This window comes from Tursiops truncatus, chromosome 2 (assembly GCF_011762595.2).
Source record: "Tursiops truncatus isolate mTurTru1 chromosome 2, mTurTru1.mat.Y, whole genome shotgun sequence".
NCBI classification, from domain to species: domain Eukaryota; kingdom Metazoa; phylum Chordata; class Mammalia; order Artiodactyla; family Delphinidae; genus Tursiops; species Tursiops truncatus.
Genome location: NC_047035.1, coordinates 173,050,558 through 173,063,572, shown reverse-complemented (window position 1 = coordinate 173,063,572; position 13,015 = coordinate 173,050,558). Strand labels below are relative to the sequence as shown.

The window sequence follows — 13,015 nt, the reverse complement described above, 5'->3', positions numbered from 1 at the left end:
AGATAAAAAGTATTAGAAAGCAGCCCCTCTCTATCTCTCTGAGTCCCTTCAAAGTTTAAACCCTTAGCAGAGAGCTGAGGGGCACATGAGGTAACTTTCACACCATTAATGCCATCACTGACTTGAGAGCTCAAAGAAAAAGAAGAGATGCTATTATGCTGAGGTTAGTGTGGGCAGGCCCTAAGGGGTCATCCCACTGGTCAGCACAAGATTAACTGTAGGTGCAGAGAGGCTGAGGACCACGGTAGGCAGGGAAACCACCTGTGCAATATCAGCAGGACGGGTGGACAACACGTGATAGGAACCAAAAGACCTGATTTGCTCAGGGGATGGAGAAAAGAGCCAGACAAGGAAAACAGCATCTGTGAGAAGCCTGTGCCTCTAGAAAGTCAGAAGTGCCCTAATAAACAAGAGTCTATTACAGTTTCTAAAATTAAGGCAGTAACAATAGAAGTTTGTCTTCTGGAAAGCTTTAAAAGTTTCATTTCTTCCTTTTGGCAAAACCCCACGGAACAGCGGCTCTATGGCGCTGGGGTTACGCTGGCCCTGCTCTAAGGAGTCTTTTCCTTGTCTAGTGGGGAAGACATTAACTGAGGGTTGGAAGTTCCTACAAGAAATAGGAAATGAGAAGAGTTACTCGATTTTATGGAATCAAATAACATATAATTAAATGTTATTAAGAGTATCACAGGGAAACCTGACCAAATCTAGAGGATCTGAAGAAAATTCCGAGCCTGAACCAAGCTCTAAGGAATGACCAGAAGTTGACCAGGCAAAGACGTCGGGGAAGATGGGTTTCAGTGCGTGAAGGGGCTGGAGCTGAAGAGCAGGCTCCTTTGCAGAGAGTAGAGTAGCAGGGCTGCAGGAAAACATGCAAGTGGGGGCAAGGAGGGGGTATGAGGACCCGGGACAGGCGCAGTGTTGCAGAGCTCGTCACAAAGTTGCATCCTCCTTCTAAAATGAAAGAAGAGCCGCTGGAGGGGAAGAGCAGGAGGGGCAAATCACAGGCTAGACTTGGGGACGGGGGCGCTGCAAACACCAAGATCAAGTAGGATTCCTCCAAAGTTACGACTGAAGAGAAGGGCTTCCCTGGTGGCGCAGTGGCTAAGAATCCACCTGCCAATGCAGGGGACACGGGTTCGAGCCCTGGTCCGGGAAGATCCCACATGCCGCAGAGCAACTAAGCTCGTAAGCCACAACTACTGAGCCCACGTGCCACGACTACTGAAGCCCACGCACCTAGAGCCCGTGCTCCACAACAAGAGAAGCCACCGCAGTGAGAAGCCCACGCACCGCAACCAAGAGTAGCCCCCGCTCACCACAACTAGAGAAAGCCCGCACGCAGCAACGAAGACCCAAGGCAGCAAATAAATAAATGAATAACTGAAGAGAAGTCACTGTATCGCCAATATTACCTGGCCTAGGCTGGGCAATGCATTTGACAGCTTAGCGGGGGGGGGGGGGGGGGGGCGCGGGAAGGCATCTAACGCTCGTTAAGAAGGAGGGAAATGATTCTTACCTTTGGACTGCTGGCCTGAGGAAGGAAGGGTAAAGTGTAATTTGACAGTATTCTCCAGGGATTTTTATATTTATGTTTAACAGCCAAACATAAATTCACTGCTTACAAATATGGTATACAAGTTGATCACGAAGATACCATATTTTACATAAAAGGGGGAATTTTTAAATCAATAAAATCTGATTTTTAATTTAAACCTATTATCTGATTATTTTTTGAAAGACTAATGAAATTTAATAGAAGCCCAAGAGGTATTTTTAAACATTACACTTAGAGAAAATTAATTTACTGAAATTGATTGAAGTAATTGGACTATATTATCTATAAGCTGCTATCATACTAACTGTATCTTGGTTCTTTGGTGAAGAGGGAGAAGACTCATTTTCAGGATAGCAGGGTTTTGAGGCAGTTGGAGATTCCTACAAGAAATAAGTAATGAAAAATGTTACTCTATTTCATATAATTATATTTCTCCCTCTACTGACAGTGGGAAGGCTTAATAAGGGATGCTAAGAAAAATTTTTTCCTAGTTATTTCCCTTCTATATTCAGCTACGAAACTAATATGGTACAGATGTGAAAACTACAGATATCATAAAGTTTGCGAAATATGGCATATTTTATACCAATTACAGTAAATTTAAATACCGCATACGGAATTACTCAAAAGAAATGATGCATGTTGCCTTAAAATCATGATGTTGCATCAGCTTAAATTAACCATATTTAAAAATAAGTAAAATCCAAACACTTACGGATAAAAATGTAACAGTCCCCATACTAACTTGCTCTTGGTATGAATCCTGGTTTAGGATTTAGGATTAGGCAAGGAATAGTCACAGGAACTACTTGGCAACTGCCAGAATGAGAACTTGTATTAAGAAATTAAATTGCTATTAATATTTAATATAATTTATAGCTAACTTTCCAATTATTAGAAATAAGCAAGATTGTTTAAAATGCAAAGAAGAAACCTCAGATTTACAGCTTAATAACTCACCAGGAAAAAAAAATATTTTAATGTCTAAGCCTACAGGAATATATAATAGGAGCAAACCAATAATGTGCATTTTTAAAGCAATTCTGCTTTGTTAATATTAAAACATGGTATGTGATTTCTACCTCAGATATCTGTAAAACTATTCATGGAGGATAAGACTGAAAAAACATTTTTTGGTACCAAGAGCCACTGGTAGCCAATGGTACCAATGGTATCTACCAAGCTCCATTTTTCTCTGTTCTCCTAGAAGCTCTGAATAATTTCAGGAAACGAGAATTAGGAAAATCATATGCCAATGTCTATTATTATTTTTCCTATAAAACCAAATAGTTTACTTGGACATTCATCTTCACATCTGTATCATCTACTTTACTATACTTATGAAACTGGATAACGTACTGTTGATAAGCCTGGGAATTTGTATTAAATCACAATACAAAAAACCATTAATAAAATCCATTCACTTAGAAAGAAGTCTCCAGGTTTATATCCTGTACAATTCGTAAATACAGAAACCAGGTAGCAGTGAAACTGCTGAAGGTAACAACCTTAAAATCCAAGACCTACACTATAAATAGAGAAAACATTAAAATCATTATCAAATATATCTTTATAAAAATTAATTACATTTAATGTCCAAATATCAGTTTAGCTTCATTTAAGTATTTTTATTAACAGCTTCAGATGTTTTACTTTTCAATTTCTTGACTTCTAAAAGCGTCTAATATTAAAACACTCTGAGAAAAAGAGGAAAGATTTGATGACCCATAAACTATAAAATAAGTAATTGAATAAAATGAATGGTAATTACAACTTATTTTTCATGGCATTATCAGTCCTACAGAAATGAAAACCATAGCAAATGGAGTAATAATGTAAACACAACAATTATAATTACTATAAACAATTTTACATTTACCCATTTGTTTATGTATACTTATAAATGTATATGCACATATAAATACATCTTAATGTCTACAAGCAGCAGGTTTTGGTAAAAATCATACATAGGCAGAAACAAACAGATGTATCCATATACACACACACACGCACACACACCTAGCTCCACCAAGGTTGTCTGGCAACCGAATTAGGACCCATATCATCATAACAACATTCACTACATAGTATGAGGTTTCTCTGATTACCTTTCAAGTTATACGCATTTCACCCCTTATCATATATTAGTCAGCTAGTTTGTTCTGGTATAGTCCCTCTTTTATAATCTCAAATCTTAAAATCGTGTATACTGTGTAATGATAAATAGAAGAGTTTACTTGGTGAAGTAGCTACCTATGACTCCATTTATAAAGGTGGGGGGGGGGGAGACATGTCTACCCCAAAAATAAGTAGAGTTCTGGTCTCAAGAAAATCACGTTATCACATGCTGAAACAATTAGATGAAAAAGGATACATAATAAGAACTTCATGCAGGTTATTCTAATAATAGACTGAAAATGAATCTCAAGAAAGATTATAAGGGAGTAACACATTTTAAGTCTACGTCACTAAAATAACCATCCCTTTTGTTCTAGTGCGAAGAGGCAGTAGAGTTGGCTCAACAACGGCTTTCACACTAGAGCTTTCATTACATACAGTAGGAGCTTTCTGTATACACTGAACTGTAATCTGGTTCTTGGAGTTAAATGAATGTTTCTATTAAAATCTCTAGGACTCTTACCTACACAGGTTAACCTCAATGCTAGTATACTGGGTTGGCCAAAAAGTTCATTCGGGTTTTCCCACAAGCGCTTATGAAAAACCCAAAGGAACTTTTTGGCCAACCCAATATTTTCAAGCATTCTTCAATAGAAAGACTCCAAAATTTCATTCCTTTAATATGCCCCCTACACTCAACCACATCACATCCTTACAGATAGAAATCAGAAGTACTTGTCTGACTGACTGACTGACTGAGATAATTTAGAAAGGAATTTAGGACTGAAAGCATACAAACACAGAGAAATATGCCTCAGGAGAGTTCATCCTGTTTTCACTAACTACCTAAAAATGCAGGAAACATTAATTATGTCAAAGGAGCAGCCTGGTGGTAAAATAACAGAGTCCCCAGCGACCAATATTTTAGCTTTAGGGTGTTTCCACCACCCTCAGATTTTAACATTAGTATGTCTGCTGTTCTACAAATTCGTACTAATTTCCTATTCTATCCCCAAAATGAAGTCACAATGTAAAGATGTAACTCACAAGGAAATTCAAAACTTCATGGCTTTTCCAATCTCATGTTTGCATCAAAATCCATTCCCTGGGGCTTCCCTGGTGGCGCAGTGGTTGAGAGTCCGCCTGCCGAGGCAGGGGACACGGGTTCGGGCCCCGGTCCGGGAAGATCCCACATGCCGCGGAGCGGCTGGGCCCGTGAGCCACGGCCGCTGAGCCTGCGCGTCCGGAGCCTGTGCTCCGCAACGGGAGAGGCCACAGCAGTGAGAGGCCCGCGTACCGCAAAAAAAAAAAAAAAAATCCATTCCCTATTTGAAACAGAGAACATGACTTCTCAGAAGCACTTGTGCAAATAGCACTTAGGGAAACAGGAGGAGCAGGGTTCCAATCTTCCCTGGGATGGGAAAGTTAGTTAAACGTCTTTACCGTTAAACCTCCTAGAGACTGAAGACAAACAATAACGGATATGTGACTTTAAAAAGAGATTATGAAAAAAAACCTGTCACCTACTAGGCCCAAATGTATCATGGAACACATCGTTATGCCACCTGTAAGTCAGTCCACTGTGCAAAAATCAAAAAACTTCAATACCAAACCCCACTCCAGGACTAACTGATATGACATACGATAAACCAGTCATCACCAAGGTATGAGGTTCAGCTGAGGAGAAAATACAGCATAAAGAACTTGGCGAAGTTCGCAGCAGATGTTCTCGGAAGGTCCTACCTTGTCATTGGCGTCCAGCACAATGGTGCTATGTCTCCACTTTGTCAGCACTATTGGTTCCTGCAGCCGCCTGTCCAGACTCCTACTTTTAATAATTTCTCTTTGCTGCTGAGATGAGGCATTATACTAAAGAAAACAAATTATACCTCATAAATAATAGAAACAAAAGTGGAATCTAAACATGCTGGCTCCGAGTGACACATGGTGTTAGGCAAAATCCACCACGTGACACTAACCTGAGTTCTCTCATCTTTGACCAGCACTGTGACACTATCAAGAAGATCACAGATTTGGGTACTGGAGAGACCAAGTTAATGTTATCTTTGGCAAAACACTTAATCTCCACAAGGCTACGTTTCATCAACTATAAAACAGATATAATGCAAATAGGGTTCTAAGGATTAAACAGTATAAAAAGTGCCAGATGTAGCCCTGATAGGTTCTCAATAAATATTAGTAGTTATAATTTATAAAATGAGGTCACTGGACAAATTAATTTTTTAAGGTTCCTTCTACTTCGAAAATCCACATGAATTCAATTTGTGGTATAGGTTTTTTGAAAGATGCTTTCATATACAACAGTATTCTCACATTTAAAGGAGTTTTTGTTTTTACTTTTACTTTCCACATATAGGCCAAACACACTATTATTTGTTTCTCTGAAGTGGTGAAACATAACCGAGTCAAAAGGCAGAGACGGTACTCCTTCCAAACACCAATCCTGAACATATCAGTTGTGTACAAAGGCTAAGTAATAACTACCAACTGAAAATGAAATATAAAATTAAGAACACATTATCAATAAGGTATTAGGTCTTGTGAGTGTCTGAAATGTCAAGTAGACCACCAGGCATAAACATTTGAGAAATGCGAGGTTTAAGAGTTATGCTGTTTTATACAGGCAGTTTTAATAAATTATAAATAATAAATTATAATAAAATGACAGAAGAAAATTCACCTGCTTTTTAAGGGCTCCTGAAACCAAAGGATACCTAATATCTACTTCTCTAAAAAGCCCAGTAAATCTTAAATTTTAATGACTCGTAATTTCAGTGAAATGTCTTATTATATGTTACACTACTAAATCTCAGTAATATATTATTTATATTGTTTTTAAAATTTAAAAACCTTCCAACATCTTTCTCCATAATATGCCATTTCTTCACTTTCCAAAATGAGTCCAGACAGGTCCCCCAAACTGTTTCCAAAGCTGTTACTTCGTTTTTTACATTAAAAACTTAACAAAGCCGGGCAAGCATATGTGGGTGTATGTTTTTCATTCACTGCTGCTTAATAAACCGCCATCGTAAAATCTGTCACAGAAGTTAACAAAGGGATCACTTCTAGAATGAACAAAGACGAAGCTTAAAGGCTTCCCCCCCAAAAATTCTGTGCCATAAGTCACTAAGTGAAGAGAGACCGAGTTATTAAGCAGAGCTCCTTCCAGACAATCATCATTAGCAATAATTAAAATGTGCAGATGCGTGGAAGCTTGTGTATGGACTTTAATGGATACCTACCCTAGCTGTTGAGCTTTATAACTACAGTTGTTTAGAAATCCTTTCCAAGGGGCAAGAAAAATAATGTAAAATTAAACTGGGTAATATTCACAATTTAAAAGGTGCTGGTAATTTTATTAGGCAACAGTATGTTGATTAAAGCACCAATAAAATGTCATATAAAATCTAGTGTAGACAGAAGACAAAAATAAAGTGTCACATAATCAGAGAAAAGAAAAATAAGATGACACCACAGCTAAAGTACACACACACACACGTGTAGTTAAACAAGATGGCTAAAACAACATTTTAGAAATCTTTTTAGAACACTTTTTTCTTTTAAGAATTTTAATTGCAATTTTATTTGAATTATTTCAAACATACAAAAGAACAGCGACTATAATAAAAAACCCACCACAAGCTCCAGCACATCTAACATAAAACAGGTACCTTTTTTTTTTAAAGAAAAAAAATACTAGAGTCCTCTGAAGACATCTTCCAGATTCCATTCCTCTCCCTCCCTCCCTGACAGTACCATATAGTTCAGTGCTCACCATTCTCACGCACTTTACACTCCAGTACATATGTATGTGTCTGTAAATACACAGTACCTGTAAGCTTTTAGATATTATAAAAGTGGAATATCACATGCATCAATCTTCAACTTGCTTTTTCACTCAACGTGTTTTTATTAAAACAAAAAAGCCTGCATCCCTATCGGTGAGTGTGCAGCTCTAGCTCATTTGTGTTTCACTTCTGTGTAACACTACATTACATGCAGATACCACGATTTAACCATTCTGTTGTAAATGGACATGTCCGAGGTGGTAGTACTAATTACACTTCTACCGGCAGAACATAATACTTTGGACTGCCCTACTTGGTACTGTTGAACTTATATGCATTTGTGTATAAAAAATAAATGTATGCACACGTGCACACATTTTTAAAATTCTATAAGAAGAGTGAAATGTTATCTCTTTTGCATTCTCTGATTACTTATAAATTTGAACATCTTTTCATATACTTATTTCATGAATCTCCTCTTCTCTGTATTGCTTAGTCATATACTTTGCCTGTTTTTGACTGGGTTCTCTCTCTCACTAGTGTGTACAGAAAGAACCAAGAGGCTCTTTATATATTTAGGCTTCTAAGGCTTCGTAAGCTACGTGAGTTGAATGTAGCTTTTCCGTGTCTGAAGCTCATCTCTTGCCTTTTGTGTATGGTATCTTTTGTATCAAAAGGTGTTCTGTTGAATTTTATGTAGTTGTATCTGTCCATCTTTCCCTTTATAATTTTTCCTTATATAGTCTTGTTTAAGAAATCCTTCCCATTCTGAAGTCAAAGATATTCTTTGACATATTCTTTAGCTATTAAAGTTTTGCTTATTACGTTGACAACTGTCATCTACCTGGAATTAATTACTAGGTGTGAAGTCAAGATCTATGTTTATTTCATTTCTTCATGTGAATAACCAATAATCTTCCCAAAATTTATTGCACAGCCCACGCTTTATCTGTTAATTTGTGATGCCGCATCTGAGATTCCTATTCTGTTCTGCTGGTCTATTTCTCTACACATGTGCCCACAACTTAATCACTACAGCAGGAACCCCATCCCTACCCCCAGATTCTCCCTACTCAGGAACATTTTGGTTCTTCATAGACCTTTGTTTGCAAATAAAATTTACCATCAGTTCAAGACAAAAAAAAAGTAGGGACGGCGACAGGAAATGGAAATACAGTGAACTTACTGATCAATGGGGACATTTATAAAATTAAGTGTCCCAACCCAAGGTCATAATGGTGTATTGCACCATTTCAGGTCAACTTTTATGTCCCTCAATTCTGCTCTGAAATTTTCTTCATTAAGATCTTACAAACCAAACCTTCTGCAGGCGTATTCTTAGTTATGACTCTTCTTAGTGTTGCTGCTGCTTCTAATGTAAAAAAGATCTTTATTCCTATCACATTTTCAAATTGACTTTTTATTAGAGACATGGGTGCTTTTTAGGTTGATTTTAATATCATCACTCTTCAGTTTGCCGAATCTCCTGATTTTCTAATAATCAAAAGAACTGAATCTTTCAATTCATTTTTTTTTTCTTATTTTATTGTTGAATAGAAACACTGATGGGAAAGTTACAGTCTAGGTCCTAACTCTATTGGCATAGCTTCTGTAATCGCACCATGAAGTATGAGATTTACTGTTGATTATATGATAAATAACCTTTAGCATGATGTAATATATCATTACATGTGAAGTGATCTTTTTGTAGAAACATATAGTTGGGTCATGGTTTTTTGTCATTTCTGAGAATCTCTTAACAGCTGTGTTTAAACCATTTACACTTAATGTAATTATTTATATGTTAGGATTTAAGTCTATTTTATTTGTTTTCTGTTCTGTTTATCATTCCTGTTTCTCCTTTCTGGCCTTCCTGTGGACCACCCTGAGGAGTTTTTACTATTATAGTTTAATTTACCTGTAGTTTCTTGAGTCTATCTCTTGTTACGGTTTTTTAGTGCTTGCTCTAGGGATTACAATGTACATACTTAATTTCTCTCAGTCTACCAATATCAGCATTTTACTATTTCAAGTGAAATGTGGAAACCTTACCAACAATTACATCATAGTACTCTCCCCTCTCTGTGATATAGTTGTTTTAAATATCATCTCCGCCTACAATGAGTACTTCTTCAGAAATGTTATAATTTTTGCTTTAAAGGTCAAACATAATTTTTAAAACTCTCCTCAGATATTCACGCTTCCCATTGTACTTTCTTCATTCATAATGTTCCAAGTTATCTTCATTTATCATTTCTCTTCTGTTTTAAGGACTTCCTATAGTAATTCTTTGAGAACAAGACTGCTAGTAATATATCTCTTACTTTCATCTGAAAATGTCTTCATTTCACCTTCATTCCTGAAGGATATTTTTGCTGGATGTACAATTATGGGTCGACAGGTTTTTTTTTTCAGCATTTGTAAAATGTTTCACCACTTCCTTCTGGCTTCACGGTTGCTGATAAGACATCCACGCCATTCAAATCATTATTACCCTACAGGTACTAGGTTGTTTCATTGAGCTGCTTTCAAGATTTTTTTTGGAGGAGGAAAAAGGGAATTCTTTAATTTTCAGAAATTTGATTACAATGCATCTGGATGTGGATTTCTTTGAGTTTATCCTGTTTAGTACTTATTCAGCTTCTTGAACCTGTTGATTTGTCTTTTGCACATTTGGGTGTTTTCAAACATTGTTTCTGCATATATTTTTCAGCCTCACACTCTTTCTCCACTTCTTCTGGAATTCTGATGAAATGAATGTTAGATCTTCTGTATTTTCCCACAGATCTCTGAGGCTCTGTTCATTTTCCTAAAATGTATTTACTCCTTCTGGGTCCAGGAGGCTAGCCTGGTGCATGCCTCTCATGGCAGTGGCAGAAGTGGAAGAGCAAGCCCTGGCACACAAGCCCATTTCAATACCATGTTTGTGACACATTTGCTCATGTCCCACCAATGGAAGCAAGTCACATGACTAGACTGGATTCAGTCATGATGGTAACAGCAGGACAATACGCCCCATCCACAGTGGGAGGCCACTACAAAGGTACACAGCAGACAGCACTGATACAGGAGTGGGTAAGGAATGGGTCCAATGCTGCGATCTGAACAGCAGGACAATATGCCCCATCCACAGCGGGAGGCCACTACAAAGGTACACAGCAGACAGCACTGATACAGGAGTGGGTAAGGAATGGGTCCAATGCTGCAGTCTGACACCACAGGTAATCTGGTTGTCTACCCTTTGATGGCTTTTAAGATTGTCTCCTCTGCTGAGCTTCCATAGATCCAGTAAAATCTGGCAACACGTGTATTTCTTTTTCTCTCTCCTGGTCTGTACTGAGGGCATATTTTCCAGTTAAAAATGCATGCCTGGGGCTTCCCTGGTGGCACAGTGGTTGAGAGTCCACCTGCCAATGCAGGGGGCACAGGTTCGTGCCCCAGTCTGGGAGGATCCCACATGCTGCAGAGCGGCTGGGCCTGTGAGCCATGGCCGCTGGGTCTGCGCGTCCGGAGCCTGTGCTCCGCAACGGGAGAGGCCACGACAGTGAGAGGCCCGCGTACCGCAAAAAAAAAAATGATAGAAAATAAAAAGTGCATGCCTTCCTTTAGTTTTAGAAAATTCCCAGAAATTATATTTTCCAATACTATTTCTCTACCATTTCCTCCATCTTCTTCTTCTAGAATTCCTGGTATGTGAATGTAGGAAACTTCCCACCCAGCTTCCATTTCTCCTAACTACGCTTTAATATTCGTTACCTTCCTGTCCCTCTGTCTATAGTTTACACTATCCACTGCACTTTATATTTCAATGATTTTTTTTCTATATCCATGTATCTTTATACTAATAATATTTTTCTTTAAACTGACTTACTCCGGGACAAAGAAAACTAAAGTCTATCTGGTAACTGACACTACAGATATGTCTGCTACTTACACTTGCCTTCTAAAACATTAAAATAATGTACCAATTAAAGTTTAAATGTTTGCTCAGATTTCACTTAAAATTATCTGAATACTAGTAGTGGTAAGTATATGACCACTATGAAACCTACTGCTTTAGATAAACTCAGCCCTGGTGCACTTATCTAAAGAGAGAGAGCCAATGAGACCCTAGATCTCATTGCCACAAGCTGCTCATGACTGACTCAATTACAACACACATCTACATACAAGAATAAACTTGAATACTGAGTTGCTTTTCTTTCTTTAAAAAAAAATATAAGACCAACTTCACGTAGAAGACGCAATACATTCAAGGAAACTCCTGGCATTACTGGCACTGAAGGGGACACTGTATCCAGGAACAATGAAAAACTGATTTCAAGTTAAACCAAAAGAATTTTTAAATAGGGATTATCAGTATTATGTAGCTATAAGATAATGCACATCTTAGAAAAATTTAGCCAAAGGATTCTTGATGAATTCTGAAAACTAGTCTTGCTGCTTTTTAGAAGTTGAATAAAAATTTAAAAGTGAATCTGCTGTAACCATTTTCAGATATTATTTTATCTACTATTTCTAAACAGAAATCCAGTGTTAATGTTTATTACCTTTGGCAACTCCCATTCTGACCGAGATCCATCTGCACTGTAGTAATATTGTCTACCTTGATCGTCAACATGCTTGAGCCACTATAAAGACAAAACAGGTGTTATATTTTAAATGTACATAAAATTGAGTTTAAGCCTATACAACCAGAGATATTAGATGACATTCTCATGAATTTTATTCTACTTGCTCAAGTCCATTGCAAAAGAAATATAACAAAACCTATACTAACAGACTTGCATTTTAAGTTTGGTAAAAATAAGTAATCTAGGGACTTCACTGGTGGTGCAGTGGTTAGGAGTCCGCCTGCCAATGCAGGGGACACGGGTTCAAGCCCTGGTCCAGGAAGATCCCACATGCTGTGGAGCAACTAAGCCTGCACACCACAACTTACTGAGTCTGAGCTCTAGAGCCCACGTGCCACAACTACTGAGCCCATGTGTCACAACTACTGAAGCCAGCACGCCTAGAGCCCAGGCTCCGCAACGGGAGAAGCCACTGCAATGAGAAGCCTGCGCACCGCAACACAGAGTAGTCCCCGCTCGCCACTACTAGAGAAAGCCCGCACACAGCAACGAAGACCCAATGTAGCCAAAAATAATTAATTAATTAATTTTTTTAAAAAAGCGTATCTCCCAAGGGTCTTATTCTTTAAACTAGCACAACAACCCATTACCTTCTCTGATGATAAACACATAAAATTTCAAAATGCATTCTCAAACTGGTTGATGAATCATAAAATACTAGATTCATAGTTTTTGTTCTATGTAACTTGGTTATAAAAGAAAAAGGAGTGTAGGAAGTGAGGTGGTATGTCATAACAGCATGTTGAGAAAACTAGTCCCAAAAAACTATTCCCCAAGAAAAACACAAAGAAATATGTTTACTGAAGAAGTGTAAGCAGATTGACACTCAACGGGTCTTCTCTTCCAAGGGTCTGTCTTAAACAGGTTGACACCACAAACATTACTGTAACTGGAAG

At 37.9% G+C, this 13,015-nt stretch overlaps 1 protein-coding gene across 12 annotated transcripts in view; it reads right to left on the bottom strand.

Moving 5' to 3' along the window:
• Nucleotides 1-13,015, bottom strand: part of ARHGAP12 (Rho GTPase activating protein 12) — a 109,771-nt gene that overhangs the window by 30,090 nt on the left and 66,666 nt on the right. For 7 of the 12 annotated variants that reach the window (XM_033852513.2, XM_073801729.1, XM_033852505.2 and 4 more), the window contains 4 exons: nucleotides 12,036-12,116; nucleotides 5,420-5,545; nucleotides 1,864-1,938; nucleotides 1,520-1,534 (listed from right to left, as the gene is read on the bottom strand). The exons of 1 other annotated variant lie outside the window; for it this stretch is intronic. In XM_033852513.2, coding sequence (XP_033708404.1) covers nucleotides 1,520-1,534; nucleotides 1,864-1,938; nucleotides 5,420-5,545; nucleotides 12,036-12,116 — 297 coding nt within the window. The remainder of the gene's footprint in view (nucleotides 1-1,519; nucleotides 1,535-1,863; nucleotides 1,939-5,419; nucleotides 5,546-12,035; nucleotides 12,117-13,015) is intronic. 4 more of the 12 variants (XM_033852507.2, XM_033852510.2, XM_033852508.2 and 1 more) reach the window with 2 other exon arrangements.